Source organism: Metopolophium dirhodum, chromosome 1, assembly GCF_019925205.1.
Source record: "Metopolophium dirhodum isolate CAU chromosome 1, ASM1992520v1, whole genome shotgun sequence".
Classification (NCBI taxonomy): domain Eukaryota; kingdom Metazoa; phylum Arthropoda; class Insecta; order Hemiptera; family Aphididae; genus Metopolophium; species Metopolophium dirhodum.
In genome coordinates, this window is record NC_083560.1 from 75,556,831 (window position 1) to 75,580,864 (window position 24,034).

Here is a 24,034-nt window from a genome sequence, read left to right on the forward strand (position 1 = left end):
TTACTGTGTAAGCAGTAAATAGTAATGCCCCATTTCGTTGTTTTGTAAGTTACTACTATAGTAGAAGTGACACATTACATCAAAATTGAAAGTGCCATACCAGTAAGCGACCGTGAACATTTTAAAAATATATTTTTGCTTATTTTTAACCGTCATATTTTTTTTGAAGTTTTCTCAATTTATTTTTAATTTTGTGTTTTATTTCTGTTGTACTTTTTACCTTGGTCTTTTTTTCCGGGATTCATTTTTGCACGTGTCTTTAGTGAATGCATATTATCGTCATATTACTAATCATAATATAATTATTTTGTTATTACATTTCGGCACAGTACATTTTTTAGCATTTTAAAGGTTCTATGCAACCACCAGATAGGTAACTCCATGTAACCGTTTTATTCAGTAGATAAAGACAACAATTATTATACTTAAGTGGGTGGAATGAACGCATATACTACTCCGGTATATAGCAGTACCCTGATATTATTATATTAATGGTAGAAATGGAGCTATCTGTTTTTTAATAATTATAGTAACCACAACAAACAAACGACAGATAACTAAACATATTTTGTTAGTCAATAGTTTGTTTCTAAAATATAATAAAATAATATTCTAAATATTATTGCCCCAATTTGTTCATGTTTAGTTCTTACATATAATATAATAATTACATAATTAAAACTTTTAAGTAGCATGAGATATTTTGTGCAACAACCCGACAAACTCCAGTGCGTCGCATTAACTTTTAAATTATATTTAGGGATTGAGGAAACAGCTTCGAGATTATTTAAAATTCCACATCATGATAAAATAACTATTTATTATTTTAAATTAACGGTATACAAACACAATATTATTCTAATACGTTTTTTTTTCCAGAGAAATTCATGAAAACGGAATTGGGAGTTATCTGGCTACTGCGCGTTGGAACTTTCATATTATATCGTTTTAATTTCTACACGCACAACACCACGCCCCTCCCCCCCCCCCCCCCGCCGTGCATATTCGCCGTCGTTCAAAATATAGGGTTCGACGTTCGTAGAGTACAGGTACCCATACATATCCTACAATATAATAATAATACTCACGCCAGTGCCATTTTGATTTCACATTCGTTCAAACCGACACGATACGAAATGGTTGAGCAGCCGAGCCAGCGCACCTATATAACCTATACCTACCTATGTATTTTTTTCGGTTTGTGTTCCTCGACAATAGGTATATGCCTCGGTATCATCATCGTCGTCGTCATCAACATCATCATCGTCATCATATACACACGCAGACACATGCACACACCGCATCATAAAAGATCTCGATTCCCCCTATTGTTGCTGGTGCAAACGGTTATTTTAGTCTTATCGATTTATCGTCACGGTTTTGTCCCGCGTGTGCGCGTGTAGGTACCTACCTACCTATACTTATATAATGTAAAAACGAAAACTCTAAGAAAAAAACAATATAATATATATATATATAGTATATAGAGGTGTATATATTATATATATATATATATGGGTGTAAAAAAAATATATAATATATATATATATAATAATAAATAATAATAATAAAAACAGAAAAAAAAAATCGAAGAGACCAACAAAGTGAAGAGTCCACCTTGGGTGGATTTCCACTCGAACGAGCGGCAAGCGTTCATAGGGTTTGATGTTTGGCAGGCGGTTGCCCGAAAAAAAAAATCAACCAGTAAGCACGGTCTGTTGCTCCTGTCTACTAAACCCACAAACAAGCTTATAGTGTATATATATATATATATACACTATGCGTATGCACACACACACACAAGCCATCGTAGTAAAGACTTGATTTCAAACTTGGAGAGTGTTCCTTTTTTTCCTTCTCATTTCATACTTGTACACACACACACACACGCATAAACTCGCATTTATATTATATTAATGTGCATGTGTGTGTGTGTGTGTGTGTGCAACAGAAGTAATTCCGCTAGATGTAATGCTGTTCATAATTCCCGCAGTTACAATGAACGTGTTTTTTCCTCCGTAATCTGACGGTACCAGCTAATTCATAAAAATAAAATATAATAATATATTTTATCATTAGCACACGCGTTATGCACTCACGTGACACCGTCAACAGTCTACGTCACACTGCAGAATATTTTAATAATATACGAACCGCGCGCGTTTTACATAAATAATATTACCTTTATAAAATATAATATAACGTTATGTGTGGCTGCAGTTTCTGATATACGTATATATAGAGATACGGTATATATTATATTTTTTCGAATAATACCATATTATACCGGTAGTGTACCAGTATTATACCGTATAGAACCTTGCAGTACCTAATGAGTTATCGAAAATTGAACACAGATTATAAAACTATTGTATATTATGACCGATATTAAAATGGCTTAATAACGTCAGAAAACATATTTTAAAACACCACAACAATACAAGAATTATTTTAGAGTAAATATTTTAATGCCTTGCTACCAATACCTAACCAATACCTATAGTGATTAGAAATAATAAAATATAAAATAATGTGGTTACAATTCATGGCAAACTATTACTCTTAAATATCATATTAATTTTTTAATAATATTAACTAATATTTATTTTTTTTTATAGATACAATCTGCGTACAATAATTGAAATAGTTGTATACTATGTGCACAATATAGTTCGTATGATACAAACTTACATATCTACATAGATATACATATTTGTATAAGGAACAGCGTATTGCACGTACCATAATATATATATATAAACATATGGTACATATAATTCATACCCATTTTACTCACCCACATGTTCCCCTAAAATTATATTATGTATTAATCTCAACTACAATTTTGAATTTATAATCATACACTTGGTGACCATGCGATAATTATATAATTACCCACTTATATAGGTCGGTTCACTTTTGTATGCCGTTTAGAGTGTTCAGCTGTGATGAATGGCGGTGACACAAACTTAATTTTTCTTTAAATTTAAACCTTGCATAATTTGTTATGCGAACAATTTTTTTTCGTATACTCATTTCATACTTGAACTGAGTTGTCTAAGTTGTACACACATACACACGTCTAAACTCAGATTTATATTAAATATTAAATGTATGTGTGTGTGTATACACTATTCAACAGAAATAATACCGCTAAATCTGTTCATAATATTCCCGAAGTCACAATGAACGTGTTCTTTACTCCGTAATCCGACGGTAGGTACCAGCTAATTCATAAAATAATATTTTTCATTAGCACACGCGTTATGCACTCACGTGACACGGTCAACGGTCTACGTCGCTGAATATAATAATAATATAATATGAATCGCGAGTATTATAATAAATAATAATATTACATTATTTATAAAATATAATATAAAATTATTTGTGGCTGCAGATACGCATATTATATAGACATAATATTATAGTGCAGCGGATTGCGCGTGAGTACTATAATATTATATATTATGAAGGCCATTAAACAAGTAATGCCCTAAATCCCAATACATGGATAGTGTATACTTTACATTAATTTTAATATATCAACATACAATTTACTTACACAATTTAAAACCTTAATGTGATGTCTCAAAATCAAACTGGAGCTTTTTTATTGCAACTGGCTATAAAGTCACACTTAAAACTTATCTTATCTTATGCGTATATATTGTCATTGTTTTATTGACGAAATAAGTACAACAACAACAAAATGATTCGGAGATGATAAAAATTGCTTTAACAAAATTCAAAAACTATTACGAATGTGATCAGTTATTATATATAAGGAATAAAAGTATTGGTTTTTGAATATTTTAGACTTATTATACTATAGAACTTTTAGAGTACCTATGGAATTTTGTGTATTTTTTATATGGCTTGTAAATTGTGTATTATTTTCTTATTTTCACACTCTCGGTAAATATAATGAATCTAAATATTATAAAACATCAATACGGGCCGACAATTATTATGAATAATTAAATTTGCTACCTATACAACAATAGTTGTTTTAATGTTATAAAATATATACCACGTGTATCCACGAAAACAGGGTACAAGGAAAAAGTGAAGTTGTTGCGCATGCGCCAAATACAATAGTTAAACATATTTTGTAAATCTTAGGAATTTATGATCCAATAGTCCCATATCCCGCAAACAGAATTAAAAAATAGTATGTATAGTGCAGAGACTGGAACAGAACCTAAAAGAACCGGTTCCGGAACAGGAACCTTTAAAATATTAAGAATCGGAACCAGAACCGAAACCTTTATTTTAATAAATAAAGTACCGGAACCAAACCGGAATTTTTAAATTAAATAGGTTTTTTTAAGTTTAAAAATAATACAATTATTGTAATTTATCATAGCTTAACAGTATTACTGTTTTTGTATAAACTATGTATAATCATATGAGTTTTCTAATATTTCTTTTTCTTTTTCTAATATTATCTTTTTAAACCCGCATTCCGGATAGGTATTTAAAATTATTATACTTTTTGGTACCAAAATTATTTTGAACCAATACCTTTGTTTTTTTTTTTTTTATCAAAAAACCAGAACCAAATCGGAACAGTTATTTTATTTTTGGAGAACAAGTACCGGAACCGATACCGATAAATTCAAAAGGTTCCAGTCCCTAGTATAGGGTACCGAACAATATAAGTAGCTGAGTTATAGGTGTTGAAATATATCTATATAATATCTATTTAACTATCTATTCAAATATTATTATCTGTTTTTATTTATTGATTAAATAAGAATATAATAATGTATTATCTTATTTTATTTATAATCTCACCTATTCTAAATAAGAACGTTTGTCTCCTCCGCAAGGGCTTTTGGAGACGATAATTTATATAATTTATTTGAATATTATTCGTATGTGTTTCTTGTAATGCAATAAATATTATTACTATTATTAGAGTGTTGGTATATCCTGTTTTCCTGGACACGCGGTACAATATCTATATAATATACTTATTATTTATTTCCAGTCTATTACACCCTGTCGTCTGTCAGAACTTAACTTAGGTACTGTAGTCAGAGTAATAGAGTATAACATTATACTGATTGACTGATCGACTAAAATTATTAGTTGTAATCAGCCTGCTGTTATTGTTCTCCTTCTCACTTTATTTTAAATCTATAATAAAACAGGTGGATTAAATAAAAAAAACACTAAAAATAACGACGACAGTGACATGCGTATATTTTATAAATACTATTTATTATTTTGATATTTTGGGCAACAATCGGGTACGCTCCACATCACTGTCGATGGTTCAGTTTGCAGTTATCGACAAATTATATAATCATTTCATTTAATCCGTTAACGGTTTACCTCTCACCGGAGTCGTGTCTTCTCCGATGTACTCATATATTCATAGCAACACTGCAATAATAATGATTATTAGCGTTTACTAAGAAGGTGGAAATTGACTAGTTTATTTTTTAAAATCTTTTTAACTCAATTGGTTGGTTAATTTTCATTGACATTCCGACCTTTGCTCACATATAAGGTATACCTTGTATAATTAGATAAAAAATGAGACGAGGTACCTAGTCAAAACACTCAAAACGTTATTATCGTTTGGTATGTTACAAGATTAGATGTGTAACGAATTCCGTCCCTATTGCGAAAACAAAAAATAAAAGCGTACATAATATTATACACAACAATGATAACGCGTACAAATCCATTTTCCATTTTTTTTTTTTTTTTGAATTGTCCTCCTCTCCTCTCCGGTACCTATTTTATACATTATATAATATAATATAATAAGCATCATCGGCCCTGCACAATTGGGTTTAAATTGATTAGGGCGGCGGCGGCGGCGGCGGCGACGACGACGACTAAGGGGAATGACACAATTATATTATTATTATATATACACACGACAATGATGATATAATGAATCGTACGTATATAATATACATTGTACCCGAGGGACCGTTTATCCCGCGTGTCTGCCGCATAAAACGTTAAACAATAATGCGCGGTGCACTGCAGTATGATGTATAATATATATCATATACGAATCTACGTGCGCAATTGTCGGGCTTAAAAAAAGGGCGTCCTGAATCGCGATGTATATCGCGGTCACCCCCCGCACCCCCCATCACACCATTACCATTCGAACTACTTTATTTTATTATAATAATAATAATGTTATTATTATATTGTGCACTGCTGTGCAGCAGCTAGGACCAGATCGGCCGATCGACGCGCGTATAATACTTGTCTCACACGACGCGTCGCACAACTGCACTGCAGCAACAGACTATATACATAATATATTATTATAATGTGTATTATTATTATTATACGGTTTATACGGTACGTATAGGGGTGTGCGCTCATTGTTGGGGCACGTCAAATTGACCGAATTGCCCACATCCTTTCCCTTTATTATTATTATTATTATTATTTGTTGTTTTTTTCGCCGCTCTTCTGCTCGGGGGGCGACACGCACCGCCGCCGCCGCCACAGCAGCAATGATGGCCGGCGAATCCTCCCCGTGGGTGTCAATTCAGCTACGTCTAAAAGTGTGTGTGTGTGTGTGTGGCCGTATACGATCCGAGTTCCAATAAAAACTTTTAGAACGAATCGAGACACATGGTTCATTGGCCGTATATAGTAACATATAATAATGGACGTATCCAACTATATACGCTAAAAAATATCCAGTATAAGACTCGCAAATAAGACTCAAATATTGCTCTAGGATGACATTCCCTTCCAATTTCTCAAGAAATTGGTAGAAAATGTAATTTTTTTTATATAATTTCGAAATAATTTTGTTTTTAACTGCAAGGTGCAGCTGTCGTGATGTTGTAGTGGTTTCAAATTTCAATTTCTGCCTTATTGTGTACAAGTAGGTACTAAGTACGCTATACCACAATCGTTAACGTATTTCCTATTTTCACATCAACTCGTTTTAATAAGCTATACAAGTACGAATAGTGGTTGAACGTAATAAAAAATACATTTTTAATAAATAATATTATGTAAAAGCAAAATAGCAAAAAATAAAGTTAATTATTGTATAGATTATTTAAAATATTTTTTTCGTTTTTTCTTACTTAGTCTATATAACCGTTCATTTGGTTATAAAGCTCACACATTGTGCCTCAAAGTGAGACTTATAAGCGGTGTCAATTTAACGTAACACACTCAGTATTCCGAAAAACTATTATTGCTTCTAAAACGGCAACATGCATTTTTAATTCCTTATTCTAAAAAAGAATATTTTTTGGATTACTTATTGACGTATATACATCGAATTTCCGAGAGTATATGAGTTATAAGTTGGTATTTAAAATGTTGTTTTGTGTAAATGGAATATTTTTTGAAAAAACGAGTGACTTACGTTAAATGGATCACCATAATATGTTGTTATTAATATTATTATATTACAATATGTGAGGCTGGGCGTTAAAAATTAAATTCCTTAAATTTAAGGTCCCTACATTAAATTTTATGGTCGATGTTTCAACTTGATGATTCTTGGTTACTTTTTCTCGTTGATTTTATAATATCATAACTAAAAATAAAACGTGTGCCTTCAAATCGAGTTGAATATATACTATTAAAATATATTTCCACACACGCAGCGGTTTGCGGACAAACGTGCAAATATTATTCAGATTTTGTTGTTATTGTCACCGATTATAAAAAAAAGTGTACAATTTCAGTTTTTCATTCATAATTTGTATATTACAAGTTACAACATATAATACCTATGTATATTGTAAGTATACCTACAATAAGTCGATAAATAGTTAAGAAAACAATTCGAAAACTTTTGACTATAATATCTACCCTACAGAGAAGTGTTAAAAAAATAAAATAAGTATCGGTTGCAACTTGGCCAAGTCTTGCATACCATATAATATTATGTGCGTATAAGTACCTAAATGCAACGGTTGTATGCGCAGGCAGAGAAGCCGTTCGCCCCTATAGTAAAAAAATAATTATTACACCTTACACGCAGTATACACGTTCATAATATATTATTATTATTATTATTATCATTATTATTATATTGTTCGTCGAAGGATACGCGTGCGATTCCGACGATGACGCACTAAAAAATACATAATATTTACCTATATACATATTATTACTGTATACATGCACAAGTGTATTTGTTGGATCGATAAGGAGATTTTTGTTCGCGTAACTACGGTAAAAAATACGCGTAGGTATACCGCTACAACAATATGCGTTCCCGAGAGGAATATTATTATTTTTTTAATCGTTTGTGCAACTGTCGAGTTGAGTATATATAGGTACCTACCATCTAACTCTAAATCAATACTTGCGCATACAATATGATACAATATTAATATTATAATCATAGGCGTGCGCAGACTCTTGGTTCTGACTTTCTGATGGTGCACATTAAAAATAAGAGCTCACGAGAATTTTGAAAACCATTATAGGTAAAAGCAATTTTTTACAATTTTATAACAATCCTTATGGTGACAATTGATCAAAAACGCTATATCTAAATATAAATAAGCGTATGTATAAAATGATAGGTAAACTAAGTTATGTCGAAAACAAGGGGAAAAAATGTGCGATACGAATAGTGCATACTATTTTTGGATAAATTATTCAAATTTTCAGTGAACAACTTCAACGCGCCCGGTCCCTTTTTGATAGAAGAACAAGTTTTATGTTGTTTCGGATCATTGACAACATGTGTATTTGGGTGCACTTTATTTTATACTCTGGGAAACCTTGATTGTTGAGGATCGTCCCAGTATTCCACGCTTATATAATAATTACCGTACCAGTTTTCCATTTGCCATAATTGTTTACATTAAGTTTGTAAACACAACCATAATTTTATATAATATTGATATTATGTAATAGTGCCAACCGTCTTGCCTAATTTATTGGATAGAACTGTTTTTACTATAAAATTATAATGTACCTATGGGCAGTCGCTTGTTAAGAGAATACTTCCCAAATGTGCTCAGAATATCTATTTAAATATTTGGTGTAATTAGTGTATAGAATACGTATTTAAATATAAATACAAATACTTTTTTGTTTAGTTGAACACATTTGTACGTTAATCACGAAAAGATTACTAACTTAAATACTATACTTAACTTATTTATAAATATTTAAAGTAAATAGTTAATACACGGTACTTATACTTTGATGGGTACAAGGATTACAGATGACACCTATTATAATAATATAGTAATTAAATAAATAGTTAATCACGTCAGGTAAAACTTCAGCAGCGAGTTAGAATGTTAGATGCATATTATATTATATATTTTTAGCTATTATATTATTATTTGATAAAATCTCATTATATAGTTTCTTAGAGCCATTAAAAAATACTCTTTTAGAAAGAAGTAGAAGTAGTTATGATATATGTTTTCATTATATTACTTATGATCACGATTATGACACTTAATACCTATATTGCATATAAGTATATTGCGTAGGTCGGTACTTGTGTAAATAATTATTATTTGTTATGTAACGTACGGTTTATGGATAGTGTCATATTTTGTATTTGGAATACGTATTAAATTAAATTTTAAAATATTCGATGCTTTCTAGTTTCTTTTGAATGTATTTGAATATAAATACAAATCATTTTTTGTTTAGATCAATACATGTGTAAGCACCTACGTTAATCACAACTTTAACTAATTTATAATTATTTAAATTCGAAAATATTGGTTTCATGGAAAACAACGGTAATATGAAAAAAAGCTTTTACTTCCGAATAAAAATACGGAGAAGAAGAATTTTTAAGTATTTGAATACTTTAGACTGAACATGGACGGTGAATGTAAGTTCCTACACAGCTACACGGGAATCAGCAGTTAAAAAAATTCATAATATTGTGATAGTTCCTATGACCTATAGGCGGTAAAAAAAAATCACTAATGTTCGATCTTACACAAATCGTTTGTCTGTTCTAATTGGAATATGATAGTTTTATGAATTAGGCGTTTATATTTATTTATTTATTCTCTACGTCACGTTTGGCACAGTGTTATTGGTTCTTCTCTATTCGCATAAGATGACCATGGGGCACCTTTGATTGACATATAGGTACGAAGACTGTTTATAATTACCTACTGCATCAATGAATGAATGAAGCTTATAGCACAGTATGTATGGTAGTATTTTTGATTTATATAAGTACATTTGGGGTAATATTTTTGATTTCTCTGAGCATGTTATGTTTAGTGAACGCCGCCATTCGGATTCCCATGAACAGGTGAAATAGGTGCTAACATTCCTACGGATGTAAATAAGTGAGGAGTATTTCCGTCATAGAATTATTTTCTGATTGTCGAGCTAATTTGTCAGCTTTCTCATTGTCATCAATTATTCCTCAATGGCCTGCAGGTGTCCATACAATCCGTATGACCTTGTTAGCTTTTGCAATGACGTTACTTATTTTGGTTGTTATGGTACTCGGATGCAAGTTGTACTTAAGAGATAGTTATGAACGTTGAATGAATCTGTAAAAATGTTAATATTATTATTTTTATAATAAATTATATATAATATATATGATTAAATTGCCTATTTAAATTCAATTTTTTTTTATTACAGTATAATATTTTATATATTAAAATATGCAATCAGAGTGTCAGACTAATATAATAATGTGTAAAAAAATATGTTGAATAGTGAACAAGTAGAAAACAAGTTGAATAGTGGACTTTATGGTACTCATTATTCGTTTTGGAATAATTATTATGAGAATGCTAAGTCGAGATTTACCGCCTCCGTCTTTTCAACACATCGCAGAAACTACTTAGGGTATAAAATCACTAATTATGTAAAATATAGAGTAGATAACTCAATCTACATGGCATTGTGCAATGATCGAAAGCCAGTTTTTTTTTCGATATCTCAACGAGCGATTTGTAGGTATAAGAATTATTATTGTGTAGGTGTACCTAGTTTATCAATTTACTCAATGCATGCTCCTTCTACGACTACTTATAATATATTTTGTATGTTATTAAAAATTCAGATCTTAAACTTAAATATGTATATTTAAATATGCTTAGTAGATTATTGGTAATAAATTAGTTTGATTTTCGATGCGAAAAGATTAGTAAAATATACCATGCATGTTATAATATAGGTTAATATACATGCATACAGGTATACTGTATATTATTTACCTACTTAATATAATGCTAGTTTTAAATTTATATCTACATCATCAATTTATTATTGTGTAGGTATATAATGATTTGGTGAAAACTAACTTGTGTGCGTCATTAAACTTGTATAAAGTTTTTAAAAATATAATAATATCATATTATACGTTGTATAAGTAAGTAAGTTGTAAGTAAACCACTGATGACCGATCAAAAGTGGAAAAATTATCATATTTTTAAAACGTATTGTATTGCATTTACGACAAGTACCAGCTGAGCACCTGAATAATATATACCGCCTATGCCTGCCTTTGACAAATAATATAAAAACCGAATACAAAAAAAAAAATGAACCGCCTTTGAGCAAAAAACACGCATATAAGTTAGTTTTTAATTCTCGCTTTTATCGAAACGGTCATTGTAATTTTTAACTTACAGGCACGCGATTGGATCGCTACATAATATATTACAGTACCGACATAGCTATATAGGTACACGTGTATCGTGAGTATAAAATAATAATAAATAATATAAAATGATATATTATTGTAGCGTGTTATAAGCATTGAACGTCGACGACGACGAACAGCTATAGAGGGTGCAGAGCAGAGGGTCGACGGCGCGTTTAAAGGGGGTGTGTGTGTGGTGGGCAGAGGAGGGGGGGCGAAAGGGGCCATCGTCCTAGGCGGAAACGTTTTACGATGGGTCGGTGGGGGGGGGGGACGGTTTTAAAGACAACAAACTTTTTTTGCCCCGCGAGCAGGAGACACGATAAACGCGCCACTGGCCGGCAGCGTCGACGTGTATAGTAATAATAATAATAATAATAATAAAATATAATAACGATACAACCGTCTGCGGCTAGACCCATTCACTATGAACGGAGGACGTTCACTACACTATATACGTGGGTTATATTATGTACGTATTATATGGGAGGGAATGGTACTGCCGTCGTTTCATTGGCTGTGACCGTTCTAGTGGAAACTAATGAGGAAAAGAAAAGAACGATTATTATAACGGATTTGTGGTGTATTACATTATTATTATATGGTTAAGCGCGGGTACCTGTACCTATATATATATATATGTAATATATATTATTATATACCTAATGCAACTGGTATTGTGTAACATTAAGAGAGACAAAGACCATGTACGCTCAACATTGTATATTATATATATTATATTCAAATACATAATAATATAATATGTATATGTTGTATATATTTGTATATATTATGTAATAATATCTATACGTCTATATATATATATATAGTATACAGGACCAAAGCTATACATTAATTATATCCTGATATATTATAAAGTCGCAAGCTGTCGATTGTGAAAATCGTGGAGATATAATAAAATAAAAATACACTTGATCGTTACGATTGTTCTACCTGTCACCTGTGTAATATTAATTAGAAAATCTATAACCATTATTCATTATAATTACACGACATTATTATGGGTAAGTATAGGTAGGTAGCTATCAATTTATGGCATAGTTACCATAGAACAATTTTACATATTTGCGCATAAACGATATTTCAGAAAATTCTTCAAAAGACTTAAACCCAAAATATATTATCACGTCGCTCTACCTCACCAATTAATTTCTATGGAGGTCCGTTTCGACACTTATGCCAAACTGCTAACGGTTCAAACAATTTCAATGACTTTTTTCACACGCATAAAAAGTATTAACACTGCCTGCTCTATCTATTCCGCCCTTTGTTAATATCATGTATGAATCGACTATTTTTTTCCCCTATTGTCTCTGTTTATATAATGCTGCAATGTACCTACATAATACTCCCATAACACGTTTTTCTAATTGATTTATCTCCAATTATCAGGATATAATATTCGAGATATCGCAATGGGTATAAATGTAGGTACAATACGTAATATATGTATATTGTGTACAGAGGGGTGTAGTTTTGAAGTTGATTTCACTATGGGACATTGGAAATAGGTACTATAGACAATATAGAGTCAAAACTCCAATACTCAACCACGCAAAACGTATAAATACATGTGAATGTCCTATCGTTATGTGTATACAATATGATTTATGCAATGAGCATTGAGCATATAAAAATGTTGAACGTCTTCAAAAGTTCAAATTATTTAGTGTTGCTGTAGAACGCAGAAGGGGTTTGAAAGTAACATATTAAATGGTGCAAAATAATTAATATCAACCCCTTCAGTACAGGCAATTACTTACATAGAAAATGTGAACATTTCATAAATATATATAATTTGCTTAGTTGGTATTATGTTGCTTGGAAATTTCAATCAATTCAATTCAATTCAAATTAGACACCCACGTCTCATCCACTCATTTCATAAGAGTAAATAACAGTAAAATATATTGGTAACTTAATGGATTTCGACCACAACAATTATCATTGGTCGTAAATGGTTAGTTTGTGAAAAATTAAAAGTAAATAGATAGGTATTACCTGTGGCCTGCAGCAAATATTCGACAAACGCCCATCCCTTAAAATATAGTGGTGGTACACTGCACAAAAAATGATCTACTCAAACCACCTCAGGTAGACCTCATTCACTTGGTTCTGATTGACTCGTATATAATATACGCTGTTCCATCGATCACTGAAATATTGTCTTAAATCGTTGTAAACATAATATATTAATACACATATTTAGTATTTCTCAACTATAGTCACCCTGCGTACCTATAGTAAATGTATATTTATTAAACGATTTATAAGGTTTATTGAAAAATAAATACTAACTCCACAATGTCATAGTGGTTAAGCTCGCTAATTTTAATAGGTTAAATTTGTATTACATCACACTATATACCTAGTTATTATTTTGAACTCCATTATTAGCTGCGGTTCTGCAGAAAATAAATATTGTAAAATATTTATCAAAAATATTTTGTATGGTTGGTTTGCATTTGCTCCACTCTAAAAAAAAAAAATAAGGAACTCTGACTTTGGAACGGTTCACAATGATTGAATTCGAACAATAAAATACACAGCAGCCGGCAGGGGTGCATATTGCAGATTGCAGCGATGCACCGGGCGCGTTGCACCGTCGTCGCCGCCTCATATACGTTTTTGCAATTTTTTTAACGAAACGATAATAATTAGTTATAAATTGGCATACTATAATCACACACGTCATAAATACTTAGACGACAACAAATAATTCAGTAAACTCTCGTTATGTCGAAACTCGCGTGAAACAGAAAAAAGTTGGAGATATCGAATGTTAATGTTGATATTACTTCAAGGGTATTTCAATTGAGTTTGAGACAATGAAAAATTCCAAATATCGACGTTCGACATGACAATAAACTATAGATACCTAACCTAACCTAAACTACTGTATAGGTATGTCTACCGATCGAGTTCGTGCGTAGTTATATTATTATGAATTTGCAGATGACATCGAGTTCGTCGAGTGACAGATAGTCACCATCGTCGGATGATGAGAAACACAATAATAATATATACTATAAAGTCATGAGCTCATAACTATATTCTCATAAATTAAAATGTAAGTAGGTATAGGTGGTACAAACAACGTACGAAAAAAACGTGTCACTTGCAACGACTTAAATAATAATATAATTGTCAATACCTATACTCGGTTAAGTACAATTTCCGGCTGCAGCAGTTTGTTGGCACATGATTTTTGCGGTTCGCTAAAGTTATTTTTTTTTTTACTTTTATCTATAATCTATAATAGCGTAATAATAATAATAATATAATAACACGATGATAAAAATGTAAAAAAAAGTGTTCACTAATAATAATAATAGTAATAAAGACCCTCTGGTGAGATACAATAAAACGGATTACATCATGTCGTCCGGAACTTCTCATGTTACCATATTCACACAAGGGATGCCAACGATCGCCCACGAAGCTCGTTTATCGTCGACTACATCGGAGCGGCGGACGAAAACAAGTTAAGAGGCTTCTATTTAGAGGGGAAAAAACTAGTTTTTTCACCTCTGCCGTAATGAATGGTCTTCGCTTATTAGACTTCGTTTCTGTTTTTACTTTACAAATTTTTTTTTTTTTTTGACACAACTTGCCGCGCGACATTATGGTCGCACGGAACAAAAGACCGAACATTACAATATAATACAAGACGAGGACATCACGCGGGGATTAGCGTGTACAGGTACGTATAACAAACATAACACACGATTATATTCGGTTGACAGATCGGTCGTGTCCCGCCCGTCGTCGATAATAATAATATTCTTTCATATTATTAGATAGTAATATTCGTATTTATCGACACAGCCGTTGCAAGACCGACGACGATAAACCATTTTTGTACAGACGTACAAACTTTTAGGCATCAGCTGCAGTTTCTTGCTTGACATCTGCGGTATGACTGCACGAGACACGAGTAGACGCACCTAAATATAATATTTAAAACGGCCGAAAGTCTGCATCGCGTTGCTAGTACGATTTGCAGTAAAAGGTGATTCGTCGAGCATGCTCGCCCCCTTTCCCGCTCAATAATGCAGTAGTTATTCAACATTTGATCTTAAAAATGTGAATCACAGAAATGCGAAATGGAATTTTCTCACTTGCAAGTTGCATACAAGCTGAATACCGATATACGCACTTTCTGATGATCATTTAGACTCTACATTTTAGAGCAGCGTTTTCGTTCAGCTGCAGTTAGCGACTATTTTCAAAATTATTTGATTAACTGGCCAGCGATATAACCAATAACACACTTCTACATCTACAGTATAATGTGTTGATTTATTTGGAAATTTAATCATGTGAAACACTAATTTACTACCTATAGATAAACTTTAAACTTTAATTGAATTATTTTTATAAGCAGGTACTTACCTATAATAATTATAATAAATAATGTGACTGGAAAATAAAAAAAAAAACATTTTTACTTTAGTCGATCCTCGGAGGAATATTAATAATATTATATCATCAAACAATTTCGAAACAAGTTTGGCCACCCCTAAATCCTGATAATATAAAATTATATAATATACGAAAGACTTACGAGTGTTATTGTGGTCCTGCGGAGTTCCTTAGTTGCTGTTGGGCCATAACCATAATATCATATTGTACTTGACATGGTGTGTCTCTGCTTATACAATATAATATCGTATTAACTTAAGCACATGACGTATATGCGTGAACACGAATGACTAAAATATGTCCTGGTAAGCATCATTCCTTGCTACTTAACCGTTATGTTTCTATCATTTTTAGCTGTGTCACACATCCTTGAACCGTTACACCTTGCAGGTACCTTACACGTGTTCGGCGAATCGCCCTGTATATACGCGATCAGTGGCGGTAACAGGATAATAATATAATAATAATAACACATAAACAGCTGCAGTTGTATGAAAGACGAATTAACAACACACGATTATCGGACGATTAGTACCGATAATATATCATATTTCTGTTTTCATATTATAATATACCTATTTCTTTACTTTTAGACTTACGGTTCTGTTGTTTGTCTGTACTTCATAGTTTAGTGACATAGTACATTTCAATTCGAAAGTCGTTATCGGGAACCAATTCGGATGCAGCCATTATATTTTGTATGTTATAATAATAAGGTACTTACACGCGCAAAGGAGATGATATTGTGATAATGTTTAATAAAAAACTTTTATAACGCTATATGTTTTTGTTTCTTTTATTTCTTTTTTTATTTTTAAAATCAACATAATAAATATTAAAACACCATATTTTTATACATTTACAATCAAGAGATTACTGTCACAATAATAGTAATAATAATAATAATAATATATTATATAGAAAACAGTGATGTTCTACCACATAACACTTTGGTTTTAGCTAATAATATTTACAAAGTATGTATACGATAAAATAATAATATAATGTAAAGATATAATAATAATATTGTATTATAGTATCATCTAAAATGTGGTACGTAGTCAGCAACTATAATTTTATATAATAATAATAATAATATACAGTTAAGTAATAATTAATAATAATAATAATAATATAATACAGATAGCGAACGTTTTAATAACTTAAAAAAATATATAGAATCACAGACGTATAGAAATAATATATATTTAATAATAGTACATACGCGCGTCGAGAACGGCGTATTTATTAAAAATGATAATGATAATAATAATAATTTTCCCCTCCTAAAATCGCGATGTCGACGAGGAAAGTTATTAAATTATAAAATAATATAATACAAACGTGTAATACAAATAATTACGATATAATATATTACAAATAGTTAGAAGAAAACGTTAAAAGATTTTCGTGTGCGTTGAAATAATAATAATAATATTTATTATTCGCTTCGAGTGTAAAAATACGTTTTTTTTTTTGTTTTTTTCTCATTTTAAAATATTATATATATATAAGAAACATATTGTGTGGATATAATAATGTATATATATACATAGGAACTGTAGAACTGCAGTTTAAGTAAATATGTTTTCAAATGTCACGTCGCGGATTATCTATAATATTATTATAATATTCTATACCTACGTCACTCGGATCGGCGCTGATCGTCGCTGTAGGTACACAAAATTTGTATTAGCCTCATATTTATGTGTGTGTGTTAAGCTACGGTCGCGCTTTGGGTGAATCGAATAATATTATATCAAAGTCTATCATAATTTACAGACGAGGCACAACACCTACCACGGTGAATAATAGTGTGAAATACCCGGACACGGCGACCTGCAATCTGGACCGCATAGTGTACTCACCACTGAACTTGGGAGGATTTCGTACGGATTGGGAAATCGGAAATCGGTGGTCTTCGCCCGTCTTTAGCGTCTTTCGCGTTTTGCCTGGAAATGAATAACGACGTTTCTTTTTTTTTTTTTTTATATATATAGGCTCACGATCGCTTTTCATGAAAAGTCGAACGACGAGTGATTACGATTGCCTATAATAATAATAATATAGTAGCGGGGTTTAATTTAATTTAATAAGCGGAATTTGATGAATCGTTGGCTTTTTTTATAGGACTAGGACCGCCGAGCAGGCGGTACTCAAGTAAACCGATGGTATTGCAAAGTCGGACGAAAACAGGTGCCTAATATTGTGTTTTTGATAAAAAATAATATTATTCGTTTTCGATCTTATAAAAAATAAGATATGAACGCGGAGGTGTGTATAGGTACCCGCCGCGAAGAGTGACAAGTCGTTAAGTGATTAAAAATTATTTAATTTGAACGCGGAGTGCTTACATGTTATACGCATAATGTAATACACACACACACACACTCACACACATATATTTATGCACACTGTTATAGAAAACTTGCGATGTCCTTGGGAGATTGTGTTTCTGTAAACATGTTTGCCGTAATGTATGACACCGAATATCCTGCGCGCTAATTGTCACCAAGGATTTTGCGCGGAACGGACAGGAGAAAAAAAATGAAACGTAGAAACACAAATTATGACAGCTGCGCTGGAACAATACTAAACGACGGCGAAAATACCCATGCGATTTATTTAATGTGTATTATTAAAATCTTTCGCTGGTTTTTTTTTTTTTTTTTATGCCATTTTCGAATAGTTTTAAATCTCATTGACGAAATATTACAGTACCTACCAACGGATAAACCAGTTTGCAGCGAGCTCGATCTAGTCTAGACGGAACGACGGTCACGACGCGACGATGACACCGTCCGTAAAGTCGAAAAGACGTTTTTTTTTTTTTTCATTTGCAGTATTATTTTAATACACCCGATTCGCTTTGGTAGATATTAAACATTGTCATTTCGGTTTCCGACAAATCCGGCCGATGGACGACTGCCGTAGTGGCGGATTATAGCCGACCGCAGAGCGCTTTTAGTTTTTGAACGCGACGGACAAAATATATCGTTTGGGACAGCTTTCTGTTCTTGATCTCTCGACAGGTTTAAAATTAGTATGGAAAACTCGGGAAAAAAATGGTTTGGTAAACAAATAATAATTACTATAAACAATATTATGTACAAATGATGTTTACGAGGCATCTCATTAATTCTATCGTCGTCCCTTCAAACCATAATATATAACCGTTTGAATGACTATAATCTCGTTTTAGTTATCATTGTTTTTAAAATTTAATTTTAATAATTTTAAAAAAATATTCTAAATAATACGGTTTGTCACGTCGTAAATTTGCGTTCAGAATAAAGAATTTAATGAAATCTGTCCTTGTAAAGAAGTAAAATAAAAATATATGAAAATAATAAATTAGATTTACATCCGAGGAACATAATAATATGATTGGCTGGTACTAAGATGTGAAATACTTTTGAATTATAAAATAGTTTTTAAAAAATCCATCCGAACATCCGAACACAATAATTAACTATAAAGCTTTAATATATAGGTTTACATAATTTTTAAAAAAAACGATATACGAATTAGAATATATATAATATAATATATTTTGGATAATTATTTCAAAATTTTTCTGCTAAAATACTGTTTATGCGTAAGTACCTACCTACCTAATACACGTAAAATAATTGTAATAATGTAAACCAAATAAGCTAATAAGTGGACTATAACCGTACAACTATTTCTATATTAACAACGAATAGTGACTATAAAATATATTATATTATATTATTATTATACAAGGGGTAACAGAAATAACTGACAAATTTAATTTTAACAAACTACGAAATAACTTTTGTTTTTGTAATTAATATGAATATTTTTTTTGATATATAATTAATTAACATTAATCATAATAATTAAATTTAAAAAAAATGATTAGAATAAAAATGTTTACATTGTTAGTCAATGCCTATACTGACATATGTCAGGTATTTCTGTTACGCCCTGCATTATCTATTTAATAGGAGTAAGGGTATTTAATGCGAAGAACAAAATGTAATATAATAATTATTATGGTATTTACAAAACAAAACGTAAACGGGTCGCATATTAATTAAATTTTATATATAACAATAGTATAACATAATACATTTGCACGGCGCTGTAGGCATACCTATAATATATTGTACGATCTATCGATCTTCGAAGCAGCAGAGGACTTTCGGAAGCGGATAAAACTGGGACATGAGGCTGGGCCTAATCACAATAATGTTGGATTTTAAATACGCAAATATGTTTATCTCGCGTGACGTACATTAAGATTTTTAGCGGTTGTTCCTGGGTGAATCTTATTTTTTTGTTATCAAGGTACCCATTACAGGTGGTTGTTTCGACGTCCATCGTCCGCACGTGCTGCCGCTGCAGATGTAACAATAATATTAATACATATTATTGTTATTATTTTCGGCTAGCGATGCGATTCGTGCGAAACGATATCAGTCAGGGCCGGCCAGTGGTACCTATGTGTGTATAGGACCAAAAGTCCATACGCGTTTTTTAGGAGATGGACCGCATAAAACCTTATATTATAAGTATTGTATTGTTATTGATTTCATAGTTTTATTATAATTGATTCATAATAATATTCATGCGTTATATTATAGTTATGCGCACTGCAGTCGAGTGCCGAAATATGCGTCCCGGGCACCCACCCACCCACACCACAATATATTATATATATATTATTGTAACATATCACACACTATGTATATTATTATTGTACCGCAGCGTAGTACACAATAGTCGTATTATTATAAAATAATATATATTATCATATATTATACTCACGCTAGACAATTAATAATACATTTATTATACATATTAGATTTATATAATATCATGTACAACACTGTACTGCCTATATGTATGTGTATGCATTTAAGTACGTATTTTGTGCCGAAGACATATTTTGATGCCGACGACACGCGGTCGCGCGGGTAATTGCAGCGTTTTCGTCGCGCCCGTCGCACAACGATGTACAATAATAATAAAAATAATAATAAAATGTCGTACATTGTGATATTATTACAAACTAAAATTATAATCACGTGCATATACCTCGCGGGTAAGTGCAAGATTTGCCATGTGAATCTGTTTCGTCCGAAACTATGGGCAGTATGGCCCCCGCCGCCGACGAGTGGTGTGCGTTAAAATTGTAATTATTTTTACAATAATTATATTATAATATTATGTAATGTAGAGCGATGCTCGTGTGTGGGTGCTGTGCGGGTGCGATCGGCGTGTGGGTGCGAGTGCGTATCCGTTGCGACTTCATTGCTGGCCACCGTTGTAGCCAGACACCCACTGTCATAAGGAATGATAGTCGTGCAGTAGCGACGGATCGGCGGGGTGGCCGGCGGCGATCTGCTGCAAGTGACTGTGGTGGTCGCCGTTGCCGACGCCGCCGCCGACGCCGGTGGCGATCAACGGGCGACTCCCGATGGGAGACCCGAACCCGCCGACGATGCTACCGCCACCGCCACCGCCTCCTATACCGCCGCCGATCAGCTGCGTCTGGTGGTGGTACGCCGCGGCCGCGGCCGCCGAGTTGGCCATCATGGACATGCCGCCGGCGCCGACGCCGGACATCGATGACTTGAGGTCGCCTCCGCCTCCGAACATCATCTCGTGACTGGACAAGTGGTCCTGAAACAATGAGGATTTATGTTATCACACAACGATCCAACAAGTCAGACAATGATTAATAGGTATATTGTATGCGTACATGATTATCGCGATATTGATTGATTGTTATTATTATTATTTCCGCAGACAAACGACGAAAAATAAGTGAAATTGGGGAAGAAGGGTTGCTTACCGGTACATTTGTCACCGATAAAATGTATTACTATACAACAACGATAATATTTTATAAACTGACCTAATATTTTATAGCATGAGAAAAATAAGTAATACAATAAAATATTATTGTGTTGATCACATATTTCTGTTTGGTTCTATTATTTGCAGATCGCCAACAATGCACCTATATTATGATGTAGACGAGTTAAATGTTGAAAAAATATTTCATTAATTGCTTATAGTTACAAGCAAGGCTTGTATTTGAAAAAAAAAATTCCGTTTTATGTTATTTACAATAATAAATTAAAACGTTACACAATTTTTGCGTTCATCGTTATTTAGAATTAAAACGTTATACAAGTTTTGTTTTTATCGTTATTTATAATTAAAACGTTATACAAGTTTTGCGTTTATCGTTTTTGAGAATAGTGTTAATACCTATTACATTTAAAAATAATAACTAATGCGGGTAGGTAATTGCCCAGATACGGAATATAATATAATCAATTCTTAGATTGTTTGCATGAAATAAATGTTTCTACGAAACCAATAGACCTTTTAAATAGATTTTAAAATATTTCGTTTTGCGTTTTTTTCGTTTAATGATATTCTATAAATTACGTTTTGCATTATGTTTTGTTGAATGATATAATATAATATATTTTGTTAATTGTTATGTTTTGTTTTGCGGTATTTAATTATTTTTGATTATCGCTTTTCGTTATAATTACGTTTACAAATTTCAATAGTTTTTTGTCAAATATAACGTTATAATCATAACGTTACTATAACGTTTGCAAGCCTTTGACTTATAAGTTATAACTTAGGAGTCTATAGGACAAGTATTTCGATTCATTATTTTCCGAAGTTAGGCGACTACTGTTTTATAAAATATACGTTTCATGTATTTTTTTAATCAGAACAAGAAATTTTATTTATTGAGATTGTTGAAAATTTTTGATTTGAAGGTCAATAATTTTAGATCATTTTAGGGATTTTATCACATTTAAGACTAAAATCTGGTTTTCTTATGATTTTATTTTTACTTAAAAAAGTAACATGCTAACAATGTTTTTTATGAAAGTATATAACAAATACAAAATATAAACCTTATGTTTTAATCGGATATTTTAATTTATCAATCGTGATTTTCGAACAGATTTAAATGGCGTCAAAATTAATACTAAGAACGTCGACGCAAATAAAACAAAATATTAACAGCAAAATATTTCTTAAGAAACGTGAACTATTTAAGTTTTTATCCAACATTCGTTTTTAATATTGAATAAAAATGAAAAGTACTGAAGAAATGGTTAGACGAACAATAACAACTAGTCACTAGAGTTATAATCGATATGGCGAACTTGAAAATCGTTTACTTATTTATTATCTTATTCATTACCCGACGTTTCTTATAATATTATTTACGCCAAATTCAAGATAGTATTATTATATTTCCCTCAAAATAATTATAATTGTCAATGTGTCTGTGAGCAGCAGCTGGTAACTATAAAAATACGAAATATTTAACAAAATTTGTGGGTATAAGTTACTTACTTATTGGAAAAATATATTCTAAGAAAATGCATTTATTTCAAAATATGCGTTGAAACAATGAATACGTTTAAATTTATTTTATTCGGGGCGTCTTATGAAACGCCTGATCGTATTTTTTTTCAAAATTAAGATGAAATCTGCATTCAATAAAAATATCTTGTACTTTATACAAATTCACGCCATCCTAATAATTATCGAGATCAGCTGTCAAACATATATATTAGATATTAGATTTGAGTTCTCGACCGCGTGGAGCGGTTCTCAGGCAGTATAATAATAATGTATAATGGCGATCTACCATTGAGACTACGCACGTTATTCACCCGTCAAAGCAATTCCGTCGATTCTGCACGCTATGAATATTATATTATGCGTTAGTATTGTTAGTAATGATAGTAAAAATAAAAATAATAATAATATGGTATTGTATCAATATTAAGTATTCGTATGCCAAAACACCGTAAACGCACGAACGTTTTTCGGCGATGTCAAGCTTTGCAGTGCAAACCGCTGATATTTTTATGTATAAAATATAAATGTTTGAAAAAGTTATTTTTAAACGAAACATCGGTGGTCCCGGGCCTACGAAGCATGTATTATACACGTTGGCTG

General features: G+C 31.8%; 1 protein-coding gene across 1 annotated transcript in view; it reads right to left on the bottom strand.

Annotated features, from left to right (window-relative positions):
- Window positions 1-18,121: 18,121 nt before the first annotated feature.
- Window positions 18,122-24,034, bottom strand: part of LOC132934175 (homeobox protein six1-like) — a 58,544-nt gene continuing 52,631 nt past the window's right edge. The window contains exon 3 of the mRNA XM_061000450.1: window positions 18,122-21,709. Coding sequence (XP_060856433.1) covers window positions 21,371-21,709 — 339 coding nt within the window. The 3' untranslated portion in view covers window positions 18,122-21,370. The remainder of the gene's footprint in view (window positions 21,710-24,034) is intronic.